The following is a 27,159-nucleotide window of genomic DNA, read 5'->3' on the forward strand; positions in this document are numbered from 1 at the left end:
GTGTATAGTGTGTGTTCCTTTGTTCTCGGCCACATGGCTGTCCATTGTCTGTTTGCCATGTGCTACCCCCCATTGTGCTGTGTCTTCCTGTCCAGCCAACTATTATGGGATGTACTGTTTGTGTATTGGTGTGGGGGTTGGTCAATGTCCTTTGCCATGTGTTTCATCCCATTGTTCTGTGTCTTGGTGGGATGGGGAGGGGTGATGAGGTGTTTCCTGTTCCTGGTTGTGTTTCCCTGCCCTCTGTATATATCCTGTGTTTTGTATTAAAATAATGTGTTGGCTTCCTGTTTTAAGCAGAACTGGGTGCTGTCTTTTTCCTGAGGGATTTCAAGAGTGTGGTCCGTGGATGGTGTTCGGACAGGGGAAGCTGTGGTATAATGGAAAAACTCAGTGCGGTCTGGGTTCCGGTTCCGTTACATATATGTTTTGGGTTTTTTTTCTGTAAAACCCTCTTCCCACAAGCCCATTGAAAGGCACAGGTCCCACCCTTCTTTTTTTTTTTTTTTTGCTGGCCCTGTGTATTGCTTTATCACAAAACTGAGGCATGCTGGTTAAAGGAGGGGTTATAAAGAGACTGAGTTACAATTTTTCTGTTTGCCAATGACCCAACCTCCTGTAGGCAGCAGTATTGCCCAACTGTTTCTGGATTCCTAAGAATGAACTCTAATAAAAATGTTTTACTGTACATACATAAATCTTTGTTTTACTCACCCACATGCCGCCCACCCATAGTTTTATTGCGGGTGAGCGACTCTGGCAGACTAGGCAACATAACTGTATGTCATCGCCTGCTTCTGGGTTTTTGGGAGCACAAGAGCCCCCTGCCTGCCCTGTGCTGTGATTACAGCACAAGTTAGTCAACAGGTTTCATCCAATGATTTTGGCTGAAACCTGCTGATCAGCTGTGTCCAATCACAGAATAGAGTACTATGTTTACAAACACACACTGTGTTCACAGAACAGCTGTCTGGCTGTTTCTTCTCCCTACAAAAAAGGGAGAAAAAAAACGTCAAATCTGTAAGTAAAGACATCACTTATTACACTTGTTAGACACTCATTTAACCCCTTCCCAGCCAGTGTCATTTATACAGTGGACAGAATTATGTCAGATCATTGTATTAGTGTCACTAGCAACGGGAGTCTGTCAGTTACTGGCCCTCCCAGCCAGTGTCTGTTAATGCCAGATTGCCTACCACGCTGTCCTAGTCCTACTCTAAGTCACTGATCACTGCCATTACCAGTATAGCATCTATAGCTTCATAAATTCCACTATATATACTATAGTTTGTGGAAGCTCCAACTTTCACACAAACAAATTTAATATACACTTTTAGTTATTTTTTTTACCAAAGACATGTAGCAGAATACATTTTGGCCTAAATTTATGAAGAAATTTGATGTGATTGATTGTTTTATAACCGAAAGTAGAAAATATTTTTTTTTTCCCAAAATTGTTGGTCTGTTTTCATTTATATATTTAAAAGATATAAAAAATGTGGTGATAAAATACCACCAAAAAGAAAGCTCTATTTGTGTGGAAAAAAAATTATATAAATTAATTTGGGTACAGTGCTGCATGACTGAGCAATTGCCAGTTAAAGTAGCACAGTGCTGAATAGCAAAAAAAATGCCCTGGTCATGAAGGGGGTAAAACCTTCTGAACTTAAGTGTTTAAAGACAGCACAGCTTCACCTCATTCACTTAGGTAAGTAAAAATGTATTGTGAGCATAGTCCTTACACCTACTTACAATGCCACTGTTTTAGTTTTGTCCTTTCGAGAGGTCTTTATATCTTGTGCACTCTTACCAAATGTCATAGTCCAAAAGACAAACCATTTGTGTTTCACATGCGCACAGTACACAAAATGGTGTTAATTCACTTTAAGCTTTACAGGTAAATTTATGCTTGTTCTGTCTAAATAGAATTCTTTTATTTTTTGCTTCAGAAAATCTTTGTTGACCCGGGAAGTTTATCAAAAACAACAATAATCAAGTTACGGGAGAAACACCGATCACAGTTGCTCACTCAGGAATAATGGCAGATGAACAATTATTATCAAAGCATTCCTTCAATATCATGTTTGCACAGGTTAACCCCTCCTTGTCTGGTGGGCATGCTGTATATAGTAAGATGTAGCCCCAGCACTGAGGGGTTAACAGATGGCACTGACTGTTAGCACAGGTCTTAGACCCGTTTAAGTGCTTTATTCAATTGTTTTGTACTGTATGATACTGGTAGACTTGACCTTTTTTTTTTTTGTGATCTCTTGTAAACGTACAACTGTTTCAGTGAAATAAATGTATAATATATACACTACCATTTAAATACTTGTAATAAAATATTTATTTCTCTGACATTTGTTGAAATGATTTCTATGTGTTTCTTTCATAACTGAAACTACAGACATAAATAAGGTAAAAAATATATCCGCTGGCAACAAAAGTGAGTGAAAATGTCCAAATTGGGGCCAATTAGCCATTTTCCCTCCTCGGTGTCATGTGACTAGTTAGTGTTACAAGGTCTCAGGTGTGAATGGGGAGCAGGTGTGTTACATTTGGTGTTATCACTCTCTCATACTGGTCACTGGAAGGTCAACATGGCACCCCATGGAAAAGACCTCCCTGAGGATCTGTAAAAAAGAATTGTTGCTCTACATAACGATGGCCTAGGCTAGAAGAAGATTGCCAAGACCCTGAAACTGAGCTGCAGTACGGTGGCCAAGACCAAACAGCGGTTTAACAGGACAGGTTCCACTCAGAATAGACCTCGCCATGGTTGACCAGAGAAGTTGAATGCAAGTGCTCAGCGTCATATCCAGAGGATGTCTTTGGGAAAAAGACGTATGAGTGCTGCCAGCATTGCTGGAGAGGTTGAAGGGGTGTGTGTGGGGAGGGTAAGCCTGTCAGTGCTCAGACCATAAGCCGCACACTGCATCAAATTGGTCTGCATGGCTGTCGTCCCAGAAGGAAGCCTCTTCTAAAGATGATGCACCAGAAATCCCACAGTTTGTGGAAGACAAGCAGACTAATAACATGGATTCCTGGAACCATATCCAGTGGTCTGATGAGACCAAGATAAACATATTCGGTTCAGAGGATGTCAAGAATGTGTGGCGGCAACCAGGTGAGGAGTAGAAAGACAGGTGTGTCTTGCCTACAGTCAAGTATGGTGTTGGGAGTGTCATGGTCTGGGGCTGCATGAGTGCTGCCGACACTGGGGAGCTGCAGTTCATTGAGGGAACCATGATTGCCAACATGTACTATCATATACTGAAGCAGAGCATGATCCCTCTCTTTGGAGCCTGGGCTGCAGGGCAGTATTCCAGCATACCGACCCCAAACTCACCTCCAAGACAACCACTGCCTTGCTAAAGAAGCTGAGGGTAAAGGTGATGGACTGGCCAAGCATGTCTCCAGACCTAAACCCTATTGAGCATCTGTGGGGCATCCTCAAATGGAAGGTGGAGGAGTGCAAGGTCTCTAACATCCACCAGCTTCATGATGTCATCATGGAGTGGAAGAGTACTCCAGTGGCAACCTGTGAAGCTCTGGTGAGCTCCATACCCAAGAGGGTTAAGGCAGTGCTGGAAAATTATGGTGGCCACACAAAGTATTGACATATTTGGGCCCAATTTGGACATTTTCACTTAGGGGTGTACTCACTTTTGTTTCCAGCAGTTTAGACATTAATGGCTGTGTGTTGATTTATTTTGAGGGGACAGCAAATTTACATGTTCTACAAGCTGTACACTCACTACTTTACATTGTAGCAAAGTGTCATTTCTTCAGTGTTGTCACAAGAAAAGATAAAATATTTACAAAAATGTGAGGGATGTACTCACTTCTGTGAGATTGTGTGGATGTGTGTGTATGTATGTATGTATATATATATATATATATATATATATATATATATATATATATATTTCCTCCCCCCCCAATCATTTAATTATGCATTAACAAAAAAAAAATCATGAAATGTATTTTTAAATGCAGCTGGTGCAAATACCTAAATGTGTCTTGATATCATCCTTCTATGACCTGTTGTATTGCAGGGAGGGTCAGTACTTTGTTGATGAACAGAGAGAGATGATTTAATCATTTTGCTGCTGTTACTTCATTGTCCAATAATAGGTAGGGAGTTGACCATTCTGTATTGCTTAACTGTAGTACAGACAACATCGGTCAAAAACCAGGTTGTGCAGTATGGCAGAGGTGTGTAAATGTCAGCCTTACTACAGCTTGCATGAATGAAACACAATCTTTGAATGAAGGCGGCAGAGCTATCAATCATCTGCCTGTCCTCCATTCTTAGATCCTGTTTCATTCATAGAAGTTGTATCAGAGCTTCTATGAATGGTGAATAAGGGTGGAAAGGGTGGGCATAGCCTGATTTTCTTGATAAGAACTTGTGATAGCCCCTTAGTTGCATCAACCCCCACTGCACTAGAAGATGGGTGGGGTGGATTGGCATCAAAGGGAAAAGATTTCATCTAAAGGAGACTACAGCAGCACAAAGGACACTTCCTACTAAAGGTAAGTAATGTCCCTCCTGCTGTTTTTTGGTTTTTGTTTTATATCATGTAATTTTTTCAAGTTTACATCAAAAAACAAAACCATGCTCAGCGGGTGACTTCACAAAGAAAGAAAAGAAAACTAATAAGGTGCCTTACATTGTGACTTTCATGTTCGCACCATAAACCTAAACATACTCCAGCTGATACAAAGACATGAACGCAGCCACTCAACTAAGGAATAGTTGGGGCCATGTTAAAGGTAACCATGTTATAATTTGAGACTTGAAAATTTCATCAGCCCAGTATAGATACAGCATATGCCTTTTAAACAGGAGAGATCTCTGAGGAAACATACATTGATTCTGTAGATGATAACTATATGGTTCACATATTTAAAAAAAAATTTGGGGGGGCAACCCCTATGCTTACAGTATATGTCAATTCTTCCCTTCTCAGCATCTCTGCATGGTAACAAAGTGGGAGGAGAGGATGAGAGCCACCTTTGCAGTATTAATTTACGTGCTTAAAACAGAGCCCTTATCCACAATAGACTAAAATCAGCTGGAAGAACTTCTGGGCTAATGCCCAGTATAGCTAATTTAGGATGTATAGTGACTTGTGTAGAACAAATACTGATAAGCATCTGAAAAATGGTGGACTAATAACTGAGATTTCAGGCAACTCCATAACATGTAAATAATGGTATCTGTATTCATGGTACAATGAGGGCAACTAGGTGAATCAGACCTTCCCCAGGAATGTAATCGATGCAGTGTATGATTTTTTTTTTTTCTACCTAAACTTCGGCTATAATCTGACATTCACCATTTACTGTAAGTACACCTTTCTGGTGCATACATTTTAAATTGACAGTGATTGCTTCACCACCAGCAAAGGTCTAAAATTCTCTGCTTTAAAAATATGCCCCTAGACATTGTGAATCCACATACAGTGGATGTATGCTGTTTAATATTACCAGCTGTTGCATGTTTAAGTGTTCATGGCATCACCCCTACAGGAGACGTGTTATTACACGAAGCGCGTCTAGGAGGAGCCTCTGCACGCCTTGACGTCACGCCACCGGATCAGGAGGTCCGGTGGCCATCATTTTTACACACTGGTCAGTGCATTCAAGAGCTCATTCACACTATATTTGTATAGGTTATTATCACCCTGTACGTCTACTGTTTACCTTAATGATTTTTACCCAAATAAATACATTTGACAATACTACACCATGAGCATTTTATCTCTATTACCTGGCACTGAGCCTCCACATCTCAGCCCAGCATTTTAGGAGTCCACCCAGGCTGGAGGATTTGGGATATAGGTCCAGACCATCATCTCTGGCAGCCGTCACCCCATTAACCACCAGAGGATACCTTTATCATCAGGCTGTACCTTCCCGGAACCTCCGGCTACATGGAATTTCTATGTGCACATTAAATTGCACTTCCGGTGAGTGGGCAATTTTTCTACACCTTCATGTTGGGATGTTGGAATATACCCATTTGGATTGAAGTTATATATACTCCATCACTGGAATATACCCATTTGGACTGATATCATATTACCTTGGACTGTTTATTATTCAGTTTATAGGACCTTTTCTACTTTTTGTCATATTTATGACAGTGTGTTATATTTGTATAGTGCTGCACACCCTATTTTATGTTATATTCCTAGAAAGGCTTTGTGGTTCCTTTTTGTGCATTAGCAGCTTTATATGGTGCGCTCGCTAACTCACACATTTATAGTGTTTAAGTGTCTGTTCACACCCCTGCCATGTATTACTGTACCACACGTGTTGTGGTGTCCCATTCATTCAATTTGCAGCATGCATGATTTTTGGTCTGTTATGTGTTGGGCAGACCAATCAAATGAATGGATTTTGCTAATGCAGCAGGTTAACATGAATGCATTTATTGCGTTGCAGCCAACAGACCCTAACACTGGCAGCCAGCAAACTGCTCTGCTCCTCCAATGGTCAAAAACACACCCCCACCTGCCGATTGACCGGTATTCTTGGCCAAACTGCTGAAGAAGTGAATGTAGAGGGTCTGGCTATGCTATCTAGGAGGGCTATATTAAACACAAACTGGGAGCACAGAATTACAAATCATTTTGGTGGTAAAATAGTTTCTATATATGTGTATATAGCCTGAATTTACCAGAGGTGTTGGCAGGAACGTGAATGCATTTTTGCTTCTCACCATATTGAATTTCAGCAACCAAAGCAGGCTTCCTAGTGGCTTCTTTCCTTTACATTATTTAAAAAACTCCCTCCATCTCTTGCATACTATCTGATAAAGACCAGTGACAAATGCTTAGCTAAAGCATGGTTTAAAGTATACTGTATACAGTACATGACACATTTTCAGGGAATATACAATAGGTATAGAAAAGAATCACCCCCCTTTAAAATTATTACATTTTGTCACTTTTAAGCCTGAAATATATACAGTTTTTATTTAATCCACCTTTATTCAGTGCAACTTGTAACATCCAAATTAAATATATAACACCAACCTGTCAGGGAAAAAAAAATAGAAAATATGTACACCATTTGCACACCAGACTCATGTCAGAGTGGGGTGGGGGGTGGTCATATCTCTCAGTTATAGACTACTATTAGGCACCCCTCCTAAACTGCCTTATGTATGTTTTAGACTGGGAAAGGGATCTCCTGGAGTACAAAGACCTTGACTTCTGGAACAAATGCTTTCTAAGATCATTCACTGGTCTTTTGAATGTGGCCTTTACAGAAGCTAGTCTGAAGGTCTTCACCTGATGGTATCTAGTCAAGCTTAGCTAAGATGTATTCTTTGGCCTCTCATTATATTTCCGGGGATGTGAGCTGGTTAGTTCTATGTACCACATTTGGTGGGAGTGTCCTAGGGCATTTTCACTCTGTTGCATAGGGTCACGGGAGTGTCAGTTCCACAACACCCCAAATAGCCCTTCTTAATGTACCAGTTGATCAAGTGCATAACAAGATACAACACTTGATTTTCTTTATTTTGTTGGGGTCAAAAAAACAATCGCTAAAGCTTCTATACAGCTGTGTCTCTAGCCCAAGCAAAGAAAAGTCTCTTGGATCATGCTGCATGAAAACCTAGCAAGCATCCTGCAAGACAGCATTAAGAAATTTGAAGCATCCTGGGAACCTTGGTGCTATATTCATGTTAATGTTGCTTACACTATATTGCCAAAAGTATTGGGACGCCTGCCTTTATTATTATACAGGATTTATATAGCGCCAACGGTTTGCTCAGTGCTTTACAATATAATGGGAGACAATACAGCAACAATACAGTCCAATACAAGAGGGGTAGGAGGGCCCTGCTACATGCACATGAACTGTAATGGCATCCCTGTCTTAGTCCGTAGGGTTCAATATTAAGTTGGCCCACATTTTGCAGCTATAACAGCTTCAACTCTTCTGGGGAGGCTGTCCACAAGGTTTAGGCAGGGGTGGGTAACTGTGGCCCTCCAGCTGTTGTAGAACTACAAGTCCCATGAGGCATTGCAAAATTGAGTTACAAGCATGACTCCCAAAGGCAGAGGCATGATGGGACTTGTAGTTCACAAACAGCTGGAGGGCCACAGTTGTCCACCCCTGGTTTATGGGAATGACTGACCATTCTTCCAGAAGTGCATTTATGAGGTCAGGCACTGATGCAGAGAAGGCCTGGCTCGCAGTTTCCACTCTAATTCATCCCAAAGGTGTTCTGTCAGGTTAAGGTCAGGACTCTGTGCAGGCCAGTCAAGTTCCTCCACCCCAAACTCGCTGCTCATCCATGTCTTGATGGACCTTGCTGTGTGCAGTCATGTTGGAACAGGAAGGGGCCATCCACAAACTGTTCTCATAAAGTTGGGAGCAAGAAATTGACCAAAATGTCTTGGTATGCTGTTGACTTAAAGTTCCCTTTACTAAAACTAAGAGGCCAAGCTCAACCCCTGAAAAACAGCCCCACAGCACAATCCCCCCTTCCACCAAACTTTATCCTTGGTACAATGCAGTCAGGCAAGTACCATGCTCCTGGCAACCACCAAACCCAGACACATCCACCAGATTGCCATAGAAGCGTGATTAATCACTCCGGAGAACACGTCTCCACTGCTCTAGAGTCCAGTGGTGGCATGCTTTACACCACTGCATCCGGCGCTTTGCATTGCACTTGGTGATGTAATACTTCAATTGCAGCTGCTCGGCCATGGAAACCCATTCCATGAAGCTCTCTACACACTGTTCTGCTAATCTGAAGGCCACATGAAGTTTGGAGGTCTTTAGCGATTGACTCTGCAGACAGTTGGTAACTGCTGTGCACTGTGCAAATCAACATGCATACTGACGAACCCCCCCCCCCCCCCCCCCCGCTCTGTCATTTTACATGGCCTACCACCACATGGCCGAGTTGCTCTTCCCAGTTGCTTCCACTTTCTTATAATACCACTAACAGTTGATAGTGGAATATTTAGTAGCAAGGAAATTTCATGGATGGACTTTATTGCACAGGTGGCAACCTATCACTGTACCACACTTGAATTCACTGAGCTCCTGAGAGCGACCCATTCTTTCACAAATGTTTGTAGAAGCAGTCTGCATGCCTAGGTGCTTGATTTTATACACCTGAATCCAATGATTTGGATTTGTCCCAATACTTTTGGCAATATAGTATATGTCCTTTGTTAATACCCTAGACTTGGGACAATGTTTGTTAAGTTGCACAGACACTGGAGGGGTGATCACGCCAGCAGTGCTGGACTCCATTCCTTTGGCTCGATACTGTCAATGTTGTAACTCATTCTGTATTAACAATTTTCTGATATTCATAAAAGGAAAATAAAAAAAATTGAAAGTAAAAATAAATAAAAACCAGAATCACCGAGTTGGAAAAAGGATCACACCCCTTCTGAAAATGAATTGTAAACTCAGATGTAGGTAATCACCTTCTCCTTGGCACACAAAGCCATCTGACTTTCAACTGTGGTCAGCTGTGGTCATTTTGATTAACTCAGCCTGAAAAGAGCTTTCCTGGAGCATTTCAGTCACTAGTAGTGCAAATGAAGCAAACAGTCAACTATCAATGCCTAGAAGCACAGTGAAGTCTACTATTAAGAAGTGGAAGGTATTTGGTACAGCACACACCCTCCCTGGATCAGGACATCACACAAAACTGAATGAAAGAGCAAGGAGGAAACTGGTCAGAGAAACGACCAGAGGCCTACAGCAACTCTGAAGCAGTTGCAGGAATTTATGACAAAGAGTGGTCATTGTGTGCATGTGATAATACAACAAATTCTCCACGAATGTCTGGCATAGGAGGGTTGCAAGAATAAAAGGCACTCAAGAAAGACCACATGCAGTCACGACTGAGCTTTGCCAATACGCACCTTGAAGATTCTGAGGCCATATGGAAAAAGGTGTTATGGTCATATGAGACTACAATGGAATTATCTGGCCTCAACACTAAACGATATGTCTGGCGGAAATCCAATACAACTCACCATCCAAGTAACAGCATTTCTGCAGTAAAGCACTGAGGTGGTAATATCTTGGAATGGGGGCGTTTCTCTGCAGCTGGGACTGGAGCATTTGTCAGAATAGAAGTAAAAAATCGATGGGGCAAAATACATTCAAATTCTTGAGGAATCTCTGCTGCCCTGTGCCAGAAAGTTGTCAATGGGAAGAAGGTTTACTTTCCAACATGACAATGACCCAAAGCACACAGCAAAAATGACCACACAGTGATTGAAGGAGAAAAGGTGAATGTCCTTGCATGGCCTAGTCAGAGCCCAGACTTAAACCCTATTGAAAATCTGTGGAATGACTTGAAGACTGCAGTCCACAAATGGTCAAATTTAACTGAACATGAGCTGTTTTGCAAAGAGTGGGCAAATATTGCAAAGTCTAGATGTGCAAAGTTAATAGAAACCTATCCCAACAGACTAAAGGCTGTAATTAAAGTGGTTCAACAAAATACTGACACAAGGGGATGATCCTTTTTCCAACTCCGTGATTCTGTTATTTTTTTTCGACGCGTTGGCGTTTTATCTTTCACTTGGATGTTATAAATTGCACTGTGTAAATACAGCTGGATAAAGCAAAAACTGTGTCGGTCTTAATTTCAGGCTGCAAAGCAACACAATGTGATTATTTTAAAGGGGGAAGGGGGTGATTCTTTTCTATACCCACTGTATACAGTAGTCAAGGCTAAATACAGTTTTCTTAATTGTATAGTACAAGACATACAAGACACCGTATTAAGTCTGGGTTATATGCTGTCACTTATAAGTGACTGCACACTGGCAGTGCTGCAGGGACATCCCCTATATAACCCCCCCCATGCCCTGCTAGTATCATTTTGATTAGTGTCCTTAAAAAGGTATGAATCTATTCTTTCTACTAAGAAAAACTTACCTCATTTGTATGGAGGTCTAAAGATTCCTGGCTGTACCATAGCCATTGCGGCTTCCTTGGCTGAGCCCTGGGGGACCGCAATAGGACCCCACCTGGACGAAGATCCTGGGTAGACATGTAATGTTGCATTGGTCACTGGATACTGTCGGGGCACTCACCTTGGCATGTGGTACATCGCACTGAGTTGGCCACAGTCTGCTGGTAAAGGTATAAAATAAAGAGCGCACCAACCTTGCGCATTACTTCAGTAAACCGTGAATAATTTTATTGAAGAAATATACTCACAAGAGTAGAATTAAAACAGGCATAAAATAACCATAGCCAACACAGGGTTACAGGTCACGTACAAATTCCACCTGAAGGGGAGATACAATCTTTGTTCGAGCTAATGCGTTTCGAAGGGTGATCCCTTCTTCATCAGAGCTGGGTTTGACAGATAGAAACCCTCAATTAGGCAGAAATCCCATAGCTAGGAGGCATTCAGCTACTGAGTATCAGTATTTCAGCCGGTTTGGCCCAAACCAAACAGGTACAGCTCTGTGCCTGGCTTCGTGAGTACGGCTTTGTGACTATGGCTTTGCAAGTACAGATTTGTGGCTGGATTTTAAGTACTGCTTTGGAACTACAACTTTATAACAAGGTAAATGGCGCTTTAGAAATGTTATTTGTTCTAAAGTTAGACTAGTTTCCAAACCCTGTTCTAAGGATACTTTCTTGTGGGCTTTTAGTCACTGTATGAATGGCAGCAGCATACATCTGCAGATTCCTGCTGCTGCTTTTGACACCTGTGAGGGGCTAGCTGCAAGGCACTTTGGGGTTTATTTACTAAAGCTGGTTCACTCAATCTCGTGCACTTCTGCATACAAACCAATCAGCTTACAGGTACTATTGCTAAAGCTTAATTGAACAAGCTGAAGTAAGAAGCTGATTGGTTACCATGTACAGGTGCACCAGATTGTGAGTGAAACAGCTTTAGTAAATCTCCTTTGTGTGCATCAGCACAATCACTGCATGTAAATGCTGATGGTGTCAACAGCCACAAACAGTTGCAGCCTCTGGAAAAGTGTCATTAAAGTGTACTGTACAGGTTCAGTGGCTGCAGCTTGCTGCTCACAGGTTTCAAAAACAGCAGCATGGATCAGCTGTGATGGTAGCATTCCTATCCTCCTCCTCCCATTCACAAATGCCCTCCTACTTTTTTTTAAATGTAATAAAATAAGCTCTGTGAATGAAAGAATAGAGATCATGTTGCATCCACAACCCTGCCACACTTCATTCACAGAACACCTTGTATTAACCCTGGTCAAAATAATTTTTTTTACAGGCTATAAAATAAATAAGCCATAATGTTCTCACTGGACATGTAGTCAGGACGTGTATATTCATTTAGTCAGAGTTTTCTAAAAGTAAGTTACCAATATTTAAACTAAAAGTTCTGCTTTAAATTAAAACGGTTGTGTGCCCGAAATACGTAATTGTATGTGACTGGGACTGATCTGTGGTCTGAAGCACATGTGTTCAAGCACTGGACTGATCTGAAGTTTAAAGTGTGTGTAGGTATGCACTGAGGATTATTGGATGTCTAATAAGTCATATCATGGGACTGATCTGCGGTCTGAAGGTGCAGGAATTGAGACTGATCAGAAGCCTGAAGGTGCAGGAATCGGGGCTGAACTGTAATCTGCATGCACTGGTGTGATCAGAGGGGTGGTGAGATTATATACACACACATATATATATATCCACATATATACACACACACACACACACACATATGCATGTATGACACGGAACTACTGATAAAGAAATACAACAATTAAAGAAAAAAAAAATTTATTAGCATTGTTAAGGCAATGCAAACATTTCTTGCAGTGTACAACCCCAACCAAGCATCAAGCTAGGCAATCCGCATATACATCTCTACTGTACACATGTGCAGAAAAATACCTCTTAATCTTTCAAATTCAAAACTAAAAAGACAAAATGTTTCAGAAAAGAAAAAAAAAAAAAGAAAAAAAAAAAAAAAAAAAAAAAGAACACACCCAGTTTATAGTTTTTAGAAAATTAACAGCTCTGAAAAAGCAGAGCATTGAGAACAGCAAACAAGAAGTTGAATAATTAAAATAGTGCATTGTTAATGCCCTGCATGAGCACATGATTGACTCTTGTTTCTAGCTGTGTATAAGAAAGGTAAGATAGCTGGAACCCAAAGAAAACACCACAACCTGTTACACTTAGATAGATGTTAAGTAATTTCCATTTTTGATGCAGAGTGCTCTGCAGTACTTAGTAACCGTAGTATCGACCTACATTCCCTTTTTTGAGTAAATTGACTGTTATTGAAACTATGGATTATAGTGCATTCACATGTGAAAATATCTTTAGCATTTAAAGCACTTGAAGTCTTTCCTAGTTTGATAAGAAATCCTCCCTCTTCTGAAAAAAAAAAAAAAAAAAAAATAAATAAAAAAATTTGTTTTATGACCAGATCCTCTTGTGCATAGTAAATATATGCTTTCTGATGGCAGTTCACGTTTAAAAACATCAAAATATAAAGCAGTTTGCATGAAATCTTGCTTGCACAAATGAAAACTCCCTAATTAAGAATGTTGGCTCATTGCAATTCTTTATAGAGCTAGTGGTAAAATTTACACCAAAAAGGAAAATACTTCAATTATATTGTTTGATATCCAGCATGACTTCTCTTTCTTCCAATGAGATAAGCAATCAGCACAATTAGGACGAGACCAGCAAGGGCAGCACCAACCACGATAGGCACCAACATGCCATTCTGATCTTCTACACATTCCACAGCTGCACAGACAAAACATGAGAAGAACAATGTAACTAACAAACATTTACATAACAGATTATGCTTACCAATTAGAACCTATAATTAGACACAATAGGGTCTTCAAGCTGTAACATGGCTAAAATTTCAAATACATAGTTGTAAATCCATTATACTGTATATAGGAATTCCTTTACCCACCAAAGCATTTGTAAATCTATACGATGCACAGTTGTTCCAGATTCTGTCTGCTCCAGTTTTATTAAATCCCCCCCAATAAGTCTTGTGATGCAGCCACCCCTGTGGGACATCACACCTAGGTCTAGGACCTCTATTGCATCTACAGCAGAACCTAGACACACCTCCCCCTATTGCTGACTGGACAACAAAAGGAGAAGCAGCACAATGATCAATTGCCAAATCGCTCCTAGTGCTTGTCCTCCCTCTCCCAGGCTTATCACTGCTGTAAACAATTACAGAAGACCAGTATCAAGACAAATGCCAAATTCAAACACTAATTCTTTTAAAAACAGATTTAATTGATGGGGGTTTTAATGAACAACAATTAACAAGTGTTTTATACAGTGGATATAAAACGTCTACACACCACTGTTAGAATGTCAGGTTTCTGAGATACAAAAAAAATGAGAAAGATAAATCATGTCAGAACTTTTTCCCCCCTTTAACCCCATGACGCCTTTTCAGAAGCCGGGAGGTGGGGATTTTTGGGTCATGTGACCGCCGTGATTCGCCATCACATGATCAGGAAAGGTCCCGATCGAAAGAGGAGATTGGGACCTTTTCGTGAGTACCGGGACATGTGTGCTGGGAGCGCACAGGGCCGTGCGCTCTCAGCACATATGTTTTTCTTAACTGAAATCTTTTAGGTGGAGGGAAGTAAAAATAAAAAACTAAAATAATATGGTTGCATAAGTGTGCACACCCTTAAACTAGTATTGTTGAAGCACCTTTTGATTTTATTCCAGCACTCAGTCTTTTTGGGTATGAGTATCAGCATGGCACATCTTGACTTGGCAATATTTGCCCACTCTTCCTTGCATAAAACACTCCAAATCTGTCAGATTGTGAGGGCATCTCCTGTGCACAGCCCTCTTTAGATCACCCCACAGATTTTCGATCAGATTCAGGTCTGGGCTCTGGCTGAGCCATTCCAAAACTTTAATCTTCTTCTGGTGAAGCCATTCCTTTGTTGATTTGGATGTAGGCTTTGGGTCGTTGTCATGCTGAAAGATGAAGTTACTCTTCATGTTCAGCTTTCTAGCAGAAGCTTGAAGGTTTTGTGCCAATATAGATTTGGGATTTGGAACTGTTCATAATTCCCTCTACCTTGAGTAAAGCCCCAGTTCCAGCTGAAGAAAAACCGCCGCAAAGCATGATGCTGCCACCACCATGCTTCACTGTGGGTATGGTGTTTTTTTGGTGATATGCAGTGTTTTTGCACCAAACATTTTTTGGAATTATGGCCAAAAAGTTCAACCTTGGTTTCATCAGACCATAACACATTTTCCCACATACTTTTGGGAGACTTCAGATGTGTTTTTGCAAAATTTAGCCAGGCTTGGATGTTTTTCTTTGTAAGAAAAAGCTTCCCTTTTGCCATTCTACCCAACAGCCCAGACATATGAAGAATTCAGGAGATTGTTGTCACATGTACCACACAGCCAGTACTTGCCAGATATTCCTGCAGCTCCTTTAATGTTGCTGTAGGCCTCTTTGCAGCCTCCCAGACCAGTTTTCTTGTCCTTTCATCAATTTTGGAGGGACGTCCAGTTCTTGGAAATGTCACTGTTGCATCATATTTTCTCCCCTTGATGATGACTGTCTTTACTGTGTTCTATGGTATATATAATGCCCTGGAAATTCTTTTGTACCCTTCTCCTGATACCTTTTAACAATGAGATCCCTCTGATGCTTTGGAAGCCCTCTGCAGACCATGACTTTAGCTGTAGGATGTCAGGAAAGACCTACTAGAACAGCTGAACTGTATTTGGGGTTAATCAGAGACACTTAAATAGGAGGCAGTACACACTTGCCATCATTTAAACATGATTTTGAATGTGATTGCTAAATCCTGAACACAGCTACATCCCCAGTTATAAGAGGGTGTGCACACTTAAGCAACCACATTATTTTAGTTTTTTTATGTTCACTTCCTCCCCTAAAAGAGTTCAATTTGTTTTTCAATTGAGTTGTACAGTTTATAGGTCACATTAAAAAAGGTGGAAAAAGTTCTGAAATTATTTATTCTCTAATTTTTTTACATCACAGAAACCTGACATTTTAACAGGGGTGTGTAGACTTTTTATATCCATTGTATGTGCCCACAATCTAGCCTGACTACTAGTCAGAACCTGTCAACTTTTAAAAGTTTTTTTTTCTACCTTAAAGTGGATCTTCACTCTCTCAATCAACATTGACCAACTATCTATATTAATATATTTATATTAATCCTTATGTAGCATTGGTAGATTAGGAACATATATCATATTTACTTTATTTTACTTGGTTTCTTGCCTAGGCAAATGTTATACATCCCAGGAGTCTTCTGAAGGGGAGGAGGGTTTTTTTCAACTAAGCATTCCCTCCTGCATATATGCCTGAGCTAAGGGCAGAAGGATTCCAGGAAGTCAATGCTACATGAATCATCTGCCCTTACTCAAAAATGGCCCCGACCAGAAATGCTAGGGAGTGTTTTTCAAAGTGATTTTTCAGCAAAATAAAGCATGGAGACATTGATGGATTGGTGAGGTTGCTTTGAATATTATGACTTAAATAACTTTTCAGCTTTGTGATGCTCAGATGCAGTGTAGTTCTGCTTGAATGCAGAAAAAGCATTAAGGTAAAAAAAAAAGAAAAAAACCAAAAAACTTTTTGCCTTTATAATCACTTTAAAAGAGTAACTCCACTTTTATTGAAAGAAAAACAAAACATTTGTCTAAGTCATCAATGTACAGTGACGCCTCAGTTCATGAGCACTTCTGTTCATGAACAACTCGGTTCGCAAATAGAATACGAGCCGCAGCCATCTTCCCTGCTCGGACATGTGGACGTGACTTCCTGTAGGTGAGATCATGGTCACAGACAGACACTGAAAGTTTACTGTGAAGCTTTTTAGCACATACTGTACATCCCTGTGTACACTTGCTGTAAAGCTTTTTGGTGTGCTTTTTAGCACATACTGTACCAGACATCCAGTATGGCTCCAAAGAAAAATCAGAGCAAGCATGGTGGTAAGAAAAACATGCAGAGCGGTAACGAAGGTGACAAGAATGTACAGAGCAAGCATGGTGGTAAAAAAAAAAAAAAAAGCGCAGAGCGGTAATGAAGTTGACAAGAATATGCAGAGCAAGCACGGTGGTAAAACGAAAGTGCAGAACGGTAATGAAGGTGACAAGAATGCGCAGAGCAAGCATGGTGGTCAAAATAAAGCGCAGAGCAAGAATGGTAAGAATAAGGTTGTTGTGAAAATAGCCATTGAGTTGAAGGAAATTGTAGAAAAGCATGACCGTGGTATTCGTGTGACTGATCTGGCCTCGGAATACAAGATGGCGAAGTCGACCATCTCGATTATTTTGAAGAAGAAAGCTGCCATCAAAGGAGCTGATGTGGCAAAATGAGTAATGATGTTCACCAAGCAGAGGACGCAAGTGCTGGAAGAGGTGGAAAAACTTTTGTTAGTGTGGCTGAATGAAAAACAGCTGTCAGGTGATAGCGTTAGTGAAGCTATGATCTGTGAAAAAGCTGGGAAATTGCACAGTGATTTACTGCAAAACAAAACAAAAAAAAAACCCATCTACAAGTGCAGCAAGTGAAGAATTTAAAGCCAGTAGAGGGTGGTTTGAAAAATTTCGCAAGAGAAGTGGCATCCACAGTGTGACAAGACATGGTGAGGCTTCCAGTTCTGACAGGTCCGCTGCAGGGGCCTACAAGAAAGAATTTGCAGAATTCATGAAGGCAGAAGGATACGTCACTCAACAAGTGTTCAGCTGTGATGAAACAGGGCTCTTCTGGAAAAAGATGCCGAACAGAATCTATATCAAGAAGAAGGAAAAAGGCACTAATGGGCCACAAGCCCATGAAGGACAGATTGACCCTTTTGCTGTGTGCAAACGCAAGCGCCGATCTGAAGATTAAGCCACTTCTGGTATACCATTCCCAGGCCCCTCGTGCATTCAGGGAACAAAATATGAATAACCCCCTCCCACTTGCCTTCCTGTCCTCCACGCCAGAAGTCGTCTCAAGCAAGCTTAGTGTTCCCTCTCTTCATACTGTACTTTGTTTTCATATTTTTGTGGTTCAAAAACAAAAGAAAAAAAAGAAGTTCAAAAACGGATTAACCTTATTTACATTGAAGCTTATAGGAAAAGTTGGCAACCAAATTCGGTCCACGACCACGTTCGTAGGGGTCAGAACGGATTAACCGGATTTACATTGAACCCTATGGGAAAATTTGCCACGGTTCGTGACCAATTCGCATTGTGGAACGAATTAAGTCCATGAACCGAGGTATCACTGTACATTTCAAGGATTTTAACAAACTTTGTTGTAGAGTCCTACCTTTTGTTATTCTGAAGAAATAGCCATTTGTTTGTTTTTGTCCATGTGAATCTGTATGGGAGTGGTTTTATAATTCTCAATCAGCTGCTAGACCTGCAGGGCTCTAATGAGGAAAACTGCAAGGTTTGCATCCCTCTAGCCATGATTTCCCTCACCAAAAATGGCTTTTGTTGCAGGGGATGCCAAAAATCTGACTTATCTTAGCACAGACTTCTGAGAAAATCAGTAAGCCAATCACACAAGCTAGAAATGACATATCTGAGAGGAATTCTGTACACCACGTACAGAAATACTCCAGGTAGCTACATTGCATTTTACAGAAAATTACAGCGCTGCATATTGAAAAGTAAATTTTAAATAACATTCAATTACACTATGACTTGTGTTGCAATTATATATACACCAGTGATGGCAAACCTATGGCACACAGAGCCATCTCAGTGGGCATGCCAGGAAGAAAAGGAAGATGAGCGTACACGGACCACGCACATGGACGCACACAGACCGCGCACACTGACCGGCCATCCAATACTGTCCACACCGCACCCCCCATCGAACTACATCTCCCACATATCTCTGGGGACAGGGTGGGCCTGGACAAGAGGAGATAGCTCCCACATGGCTCTGGCACCAGGGGCGACGTATCCGGGGACAGGCATGGGATGAGAGGAAACAACTCCCACACTGCTCCAGGGGCGACATGTTCAGCGTGGATGGGAATGAGCTGCCTGCTTGGAAGCCACACGGACACTGCTGGGAGGTGAGATTAACTGCTTGTCAACCGCGCTATAGCCGAAAGATGGCTACAGCGTGGTTGATTAGTTCTGGGAGGGCGTCCACATCCTCCCATAACACTTCCCCTGCGCGCTCCCAGCGCCGCACAGCCAGCGCTGTCGGTGACCGATGTGTCCTACAAACACAGCTGATCTCATAATAAGGTAAAAAGCCAATCACAGCAGCCTTTTACCACGTGATCAGCGGTGTCCAATGACACAGCTGATCACAAATGTAAATACAGTTGCTGGTTATCAGCTGCACTTACTTCACGCTGTCACAGCATGAAGAAAGTACTGCCGATAGCCAGCAGATGTGACAGGGCAGATCTGCACTAATAATCAGGGCCGCCCAAAAGTGCCCAGCAGTGCCTCCAATTGGTGCCATCAGTCAGTGACCATATCACTGTCAGTGCCTCCTCATCAATGCCCACCAGTGCTGCCTATCAGTGGAGCCTCATCAACGCACATCAGTGAAAGGGAAAAATTACCTGTTTGCAAAATTTTATAAAAAAATACAACCAAAAGAAAAAAAAAAACTATCTGTGTGAAAAAAAAATTATAAAAATTTCATATGGGCACAATGTTGCATGACCATGCAATTGTCAAAGTGCAACAGCGCTGAAAATTGGCCTGGGCAGGAGGGGGTAGATGTGCCCGGCAGGCAATGGGTTAATTGCAGTGTTAGCACTTGGAAATAAATAAGTTGGTTTTGTGTTGCAGTTTGGGCACTCAGGCTCAAACAGGTTCGCCATCACTGGTATATACTATATATTTTTTATTTGCAATTTTTTTTCTGACTAAAGTGGAGTTACCTTTAAAGCAATAAAATCCAGCCACTGGGTGGTGGTATATAGACACATTGCAAATGTGCATTTAGGAATTCACACACCAGCAACTTGGCAGCTTTTTGTATTGCATTTGGATGTATGTCACTATGGAGACCGTTAATATCTTAGGGGAATATCGCAGTCGGGCATCACAATTGTACAGTTAGGTCCATATATATTTGGACACAAGCACAATTTTAGTTTTTTCAGGTATTTACCAAAACATATTCATTGGCTTACCTTTACATAGGCTATCCCCTCTCCAGTCCATCATGAATGCTGCTGTCAGACTCATCCACCTTACCAACTGTTAAGTGTCTGCTACCCCTCTCTGTCATTCCCTCCATTTGCGGCCACCCACCCAACGAATTAAAATTCAAAATACAAACAACTTACAAAGCCATCCAGAACTAGGCCCCTCAACTATATCACTAACCTATTCACAAAATACCAAAATCGCACTCTTCGTTCCTCCCAAGACCTCCTGCTCTCTAGTTCTCGTCACCTCCTCCCATGCTCACCTGCAGGACTTCTCCCAAGCCTCTCCCATCCTATGGAATTCCATACCCCAATCTGTCAGACTATCCCCTACTCTGGCCACTTTTAGGCGATCCCTAAAATTTCTCTTCAGTGAAGCCTGTCCTGCCTCCATCTAACAACTGTACATGTATTTTCTCCATCGGCTCATCCCCCACAGTTATTACCTATTGTATCACTTGACGCTCCCCTTTTAGATTGTAAGCTCTAATGAGCAGGGCCCTCTGATTCCTCCTGTATTCAATTGTATTGTAACTGTACTATTTGCCCTCACATTGTAAAGTGCTGCGAAGAACTGTTGGTGCTATATAAATCCTGTATAATAATCATAATAATAATGTTCATAATGGTGTACAACATGACAGTTTCAGCTTAAATTACACAGAGCAAGTGACTGATAATTCATATTGTATGTGCTCCCTTGATCTGCCAACCTGGCTCTCAGATGTGCTTAGACAAGTTTATCATGTTCTATTACTGAACTACTCTATCAGAAGAGTTGCATATCGGGGATATACCAGCAGCAATCATAGTGGAAACATTTCTATACTTTAAGTGGAACTAAAGGCAACTTAAAAAAAAAAAAACCCCTATGAGCAGGCAGGCAATTTTTATTGGTGTCTTACCTGGTCCAAATTTGTTTTCCGCTATATCGAAGGCCTGGATCTGAAGGCTGTAGGTGTTAATAGAGAAGTTGCTTGTTATCTGGAAAGTTTGCTTACTGTTACATTTGTATGACTTGTGCTCTGTAGTTTGCAGGTACAAAAGGCTGGAATTGTCTTGAATAAACCTGGTTTCTAAAAAAATCAAAAAAAGGGGGAAAAAAAAAAAAAAATCAAGCTTAAAAAAAATAAACACTGTACAAATCACAAAAATGTAAACACATCACACAAGTGAGTTAGTTGTATCCATGATGGGCAGAATCTATGTAAATACCTTTTGCATCAAGAATAGTAGTATTAACAAAGACTTGGCCAAGGTAAAATTTGCTGACTGTTGTGTTCTGAAAGAGAATAACAAACATATAAATGGAAATACCAAAAGTAAATTTGGACATCTCAACTATAAATTTTCAAGACAGATCCTACATGCAACTTCACCCAATTTTATGTGTAGGTGAGAAAGTAGTTCAGCGAACAAAATTAAATAAACCATTTATTTTGCTTCACCAAGCACACAATTCTATAGTGAGCATTTCTACCCTTCCTCAACCAATGTGGTCTAGCCAAAGTGGAAGAGAAGATTTCCTAAATCAGTCAGATCCTGATTCATAGTTGCATAATTCTGGTTAAAAAAAACTAAACATTAACAAAAAAAAAAAAAAAGAATACACACATATATTCCTGATCCCCCCAAGATATGCGCCAAAGATGTGAGAAAACTTAATCCCAGCTTCAGTCACACAGAGCAATGCTTTGACTAGCAGCCTGTGCTTGTGGCTAGAGCCGGCGGCGCTACACGTCATATGGGCGAATCTCCTTTGTGTCGCATGACAATCTAGAATATAAGTGCATTGGCTTTGTTGTAAAAATAAATGTGTTTTTACAGTAGGTGGAGCTTTACCTCCATCTTTGACATGATGTCGACAAACTGCATGGTGCAGTGGTAACCAGGAGAGTATCTGAATGGAAGCTAATTGAGGAGAAGATTGGACCTATTAACTCATTATTGTCTGGAAGGATTGTCTATTGGTGGAATTTGATCTGAAGTGGATTGTATGATGTAGGCTACCTTCCAAAGTAGTGAATATTACATTTTTACATATATTGGGAGGGAAGTCATTTACCTGAAGAGGTGAAGAACACTGGGTGCTTTGTTCCTGTTGCACTTTTGTGAACAATTTTTTTTTTTTTGCACTTTATGGTGGAAGAATAAGTATGTAGAGTATTTTGAGAATGGGCTGAATAGGATATTTTTTGGCACATTTATGAACTTAAAAACATCAACTCAAATAACAGAATTTGAATGTATTTTTTTTTATAGAATTTATAGTAGCACATACATGGTATCAATATCACTATGGTTAAAGCGCAGTTACAGGTATAATTTTGGCTATATTTTGTGCATTCAGGAATCCATCTAGCCACCTTAGTTGATTGATTTAAAAAAAAAAAAAAGAGCTGGAACTAGTTCTTGAAGGAGTCTATTCCACATTCACAGCTCTTACTGTAAGCCTTTCTATACATGGAGGCCAAATCTCTTTTCTTCAATAAAGAGTGCCCTCTTGTCTTCTGTAATGACCTGAAAATGAATAACTCAACACCTAGTTCACTATATAAACCACTTATGTATTTATATATGGTGATCATATCCCCTTTAATTACCTCTTCTCAAAAGAGAAATTCAGTTCAGCTAACCTTGCCTCATTCAGTACTACTGAAGGGAAAAAAAAGATAGACAAAAACATTGGACAAGATGCATGGCTGGAGTTCCCATTCAAAAAGTGGCATTGCTCAAAAAAAAAAAAAAAAAAAAAAAAAAAATTATAGTAATAAAACTTTTTAAAATGATCAAAAAAGTGATGTTGCTATTAAAATCTAAGCCTTCCATTCACAATTGAGTGTTCTGTGGCTTGAAAAACTCAAAGCTCCAAAATGCTCAGCAAGCCAAAAGGAGTTGAAGAGTACCTCTGTCTAAGCTGAAAAACACAAAAACAAAGCCATTCAAATTAATAGGGCGGGTGGTAGCTGCTGTCCTGAAAGACTTCCTGGAAACCAAGTAAATTAGCAAGTCTAACTTGGTTTTTCCTAATCATCTATCAGGACAGCACCTAAGAGGATAAACCAGAACTTGCCAGTTAGGGGTTTGGGGGGAAACCAGTCTTTTGGCAGGAAGGTCTTGAAGACTGTGGTCACTAGCTGACAACAGGTCCAATGTATAGTGGCTGAATAAGTTTGTAAAGCCTGACCACCAAGCTGCCTTGCAAATCAATTCATCAGCCCTTTCCCCCAGGTTAAAGCAAAACCGCTAGTAGAGACTGTACATTAATCCTCAATGAGGAATTCAGGTCCGGAAGGATATAAGATTCTTTAATAGCCATCCTTACCCATCTGGCTATGGAATTCTTTGAAACTCTTTGGCCCTTCTTGACATCAAACAGCACAAAGAAAATATCTACTCTAAAATTTAGGTTACCTCCAGGTAATTACCTTCAGACATCGAGGGTGTGAAAATATTCATCTCTACTGTGAGCTGAAGTAGGACAGCATGTAGGAAGAATAAATGTCTTGAGAGTGATGATAGGAGGATGGCAAAAAACCTGGATCATTCTCATTACAATTTGGTCTGGAAAGATTGACAGAAACAGCTTACAACTCACAAGCAAAAGTCACCCCCACCAGAAGAATAGTCTTAAGTGTGAGAAGCTTTAAGGTCACTGAAGGGGCAAGGTCTGTAGAACTACTCAGAGGTCCCACTAGATCTGGCTAGTGCCCCAAAAAAAAAAAAAAAATCTGTTAACCAAGGGCTCTTTAGCAAAAGATCTCTCCAGAAAAACACTCAAAGCTGCCATCCGCACCCAGTGTGTGTAATAGCCAATGTCTTTTCAGATCCATCCTGCAAAAATTCCAAAATGGAAATGACTGCTTAAGTCCCAGGCATGGGCAAGAAAATCGATCCCCAAGTGTTCCTCCCTTCTATTTACGGAGTAAAACACCAGTACTTTCGCATTCTTCTGTTTCACAAACAGGTTCACCTACAAAAAAAAAAAAAAAGAAAAACACCTCTCCTAGAAGCTGTCCTCCTGATAGTAGTGTTTTTGCTAAAAAAAAAATATGCCCGACACTGATAAAAATATCTAATGCTTTTACAAGCGTTTAGGCACGTTTTCAAGCCTCAAGAGCTTGCGCATTCATTCCTTTCATTGGCCAGAACGGTCATTTATTCTGGCCACTGAAATTAATGCTCATGTATAAAACGCACCTAGTGTTTACGCACATTTAGCCACGTCATTTTTTTTCCCCTGCTGGTAAACGCTACTGCTATTAAAAGCTTCTAAAAGTCTTGTGTGCATGAACACATAGGATAAGAGAGCAGTGGTTTCCAAACTGCAGCCTTTTGCTTGCTTTTACCTGGCCCTTGGGGTACTATTTAATCCACTGACACCAACAAATTCCTCTCAGTGATGCCAACGATGGGGCACAGTTCATCCCAATGATAACAAGAATGGAGCCCAGCGACATCATCGATGGGGCACAATTCCTCTCACTAACACCAAAGATGGGGCATTGTTTATTCCCACTGATGCCGGGGCATTTTCTGGTCCGGTCCCCCTAAAGTCTGTAGGACAGTAAACTGGCCCTTTGCTTAGAAAGTTTGGAGACCCCTGGCAGAGGGCCGTTTGGAAACAGTAAAAAAACAAAACAAAGAACACACTCGCCATCCCTAAAAGTGGCTGCAAAAACACCCAGTGTGCATGATGCCTTAGGCAGTCAGCAGATTGGCATCTACAAATTCAAAAAAAGTCTGACAGCTGACTTTGCTTTCCTCAGGTATAACTCCTGACTGGTTTGTAATTATAACAAGGGCCGACTATAGCTTCAGAACCTTTTCTTTGGTAAGAAAATACTTTTGATGGATAAAATTGATAGAGTAACCTGGAAAAGTAGCTCCTGAGAAGGTAAATGGATGGGTTTCTGAGGGTTCAGAAGCCAGCCTAGACCCCCCCCCCGATATTTCTTAGGCAAAATCAGATCAGATTCTCTGAAGCAGCAAAAAACCACAGGTCTTAGCAATTCCCCGAAGACAGGCCTCTGTAACATCCATTACTTTAACAGGGATGTCATGGCCAGAGGTTTCACAGGATGCATTGCAAGTGCTGTGATAAAGTACCTTCTTGGTGGCAGTGGTGGAGTCCCAGCCTCAATGTGAGCCTTTTAAAATTTCTTAACCAATACTCCAGGCTCCATTGCATCTTTGAGAATGCCCACATCTTCGAAAGCTAGGTCAGTGTGTTTTGACATCTAGGAAAAAAATCTTGCATCTAATTTAGGCATCTCATTCCATACCGAAGCTGGATTCTCAATGGAGAATCTTCTTTAAGAGATTTAGAGAGAGTAGTAGGATCCTGAGAGAGAGAACCAATTTTGATGGAATCTGAGAGAAGCTTATGCACACACAAAAACGTTCCCTCTTTGACTCTGATACAAGTGGTGTACCAAAATGAAAAAATTCTTGTGCCGAAACCGAAAATTCAAGATGCACTCGGCCAAAAACCGAAACGGGCAGTTTTTGAAAAATAAATGTGTTTTGGGAAAAAAAAATTTTACCTAATTTTGTAAAATATGAAAGAGGATGTTACGGCGAGTAAATAGATACCAAACATGTCATGCTTTAAAATAGCACACGCTCGTGAAATAGCGTCAGACTACGTTACTTAAAAATCTCCATGGGTGATGCTTTAAAAAATTTCTACAGGTTAGCAGTGTAAAGCTACAGAGGAGGTCTAGTGCGAGAATTATTGCTCTAACGTTCGTGGCGATACCTCACGTGTGTGGTTTGAACAGTTTACATATGTGGGCGTGGCCTACGTATGAGTTCACCACTGTGCGAGCACGGGGGCACTTAAACATTTTTTTAAAGGGACAGTGTACAAAAAAAAAAAAAAATTTAATTACGTAAAAAAAAAAAAAAAAAAAAAAAAAAAAAGTTTAAATCACTTTTATTCCTATCACAAAAAATGCCTGCATCCCTTGTGGTAGAAATAATTAGTGACAGGTCCTCTTTATGGAGAGATATGTAGTCAATAAGACCCCACATCTCTCCTCTACAATTTAAAGCATTAGATCAAAAAAACCCATTGATCTAGGCCGGGTGTTGGCAACCCGCGGCTCTTTTTCACCTTTGCTGCGGCTCCGGAGCACACTGCCCACCAGGTGACAGGCAATAGGGTTGCCGTAGCTCAGTGGTCGGCAAGCCGCGGCTCTTTACACATTTTAATGTGGCTCTTCTGTGTGCCGGGCGCCCGCTCCCCTCCCTCCTCTCGGGCGGCCGCCCCAAAAGTCAGGACTCTGCAGCTAGCCCAGCAATGGGCAAACTACGGCCCGGCGGACCTTTTAATCCGGCCCGCGGAGCGTGGCAAACATTGGCTGTCAGGATGTAGGCGGGGCAGCGTGACGAACTCCTCTCCTCTCACAGTCCGCCCTGAAGACCGGAACGGCGCGGGAACACGGCGAGAGGAACGCGCGGAGTAAAGGTAAGTGAATTGACACAATATGGGGAATGAATTACTATAGGGGGGATGAATTACTATAGGGGGGATGAATTACTATGTGGGGGATGTATTTTCAGTTTTAAAAATGTGGCTCTCAAAATAAATTTCAAATCGTGGTTTTGGCGAGATTTGGCTCAGTTGAAAAAAAAAAGGTTGCCCACCACTGACCTAAGGCTATGATTGTGATTATGACGATACACTGTGGCCCTGATTAACCCTTTGCTTACTGGGCCCTTAAACCCCCTTCATGACCAGAGCGCTTTTTGCAACATATGCAGTGTCGGATTTGTTTTAAATGTTGCAATGGTTTTGCGGCTCCCAGTCTTTTTTTCCCTTCGGAAACGGGTCCAAGTGGCTCTTTATGTCTTAAAGGTTGCAGACCCCTGATCTAGGCCATCTTTCCTTCACTCATCTCTATGCCCAGCGCTGGGATCGTTCAGTGATTTCTCAGGTAAGGCTGAGAACTACCGAGCGGCAGGTGGGTGGTTCTCAGCA

At 41.1% G+C, this 27,159-nt stretch overlaps 2 protein-coding genes across 4 annotated transcripts in view; one reads left to right on the forward strand and one right to left on the reverse strand.

The window, feature by feature from the left end:
• Positions 1–2,358, forward strand: part of GRTP1 (growth hormone regulated TBC protein 1) — a 71,145-nt gene extending 68,787 nt beyond the window's left edge. For all 3 annotated transcript variants that reach the window (XM_089693550.1, XM_089693552.1, XM_089693551.1), the window contains one exon: positions 1,950–2,358. In XM_089693550.1, coding sequence (XP_089549676.1) covers positions 1,950–2,039 — 90 coding nt within the window. In that variant the 3' untranslated portion in view covers positions 2,040–2,358. The remainder of the gene's footprint in view (positions 1–1,949) is intronic.
• A 10,402-nt stretch (positions 2,359–12,760) lies between these two features.
• LAMP1 (lysosome associated membrane protein 1) overlaps positions 12,761–27,159 on the reverse strand; it is a 41,287-nt gene continuing 26,888 nt past the window's right edge. The window contains exons 7-9 of the mRNA XM_089693553.1: positions 21,390–21,456; positions 21,080–21,250; positions 12,761–13,758 (exon numbers count right to left, since the gene is read on the reverse strand). Coding sequence (XP_089549679.1) covers positions 13,619–13,758; positions 21,080–21,250; positions 21,390–21,456 — 378 coding nt within the window. The 3' untranslated portion in view covers positions 12,761–13,618. The remainder of the gene's footprint in view (positions 13,759–21,079; positions 21,251–21,389; positions 21,457–27,159) is intronic.

The sequence above is a fragment of the Staurois parvus genome, unplaced genomic scaffold (genome assembly GCF_062004578.1).
Source record: "Staurois parvus isolate SC_StPar_1 unplaced genomic scaffold, SC_StPar_1.0 ptg000634l, whole genome shotgun sequence".
Classification (NCBI taxonomy): domain Eukaryota; kingdom Metazoa; phylum Chordata; class Amphibia; order Anura; family Ranidae; genus Staurois; species Staurois parvus.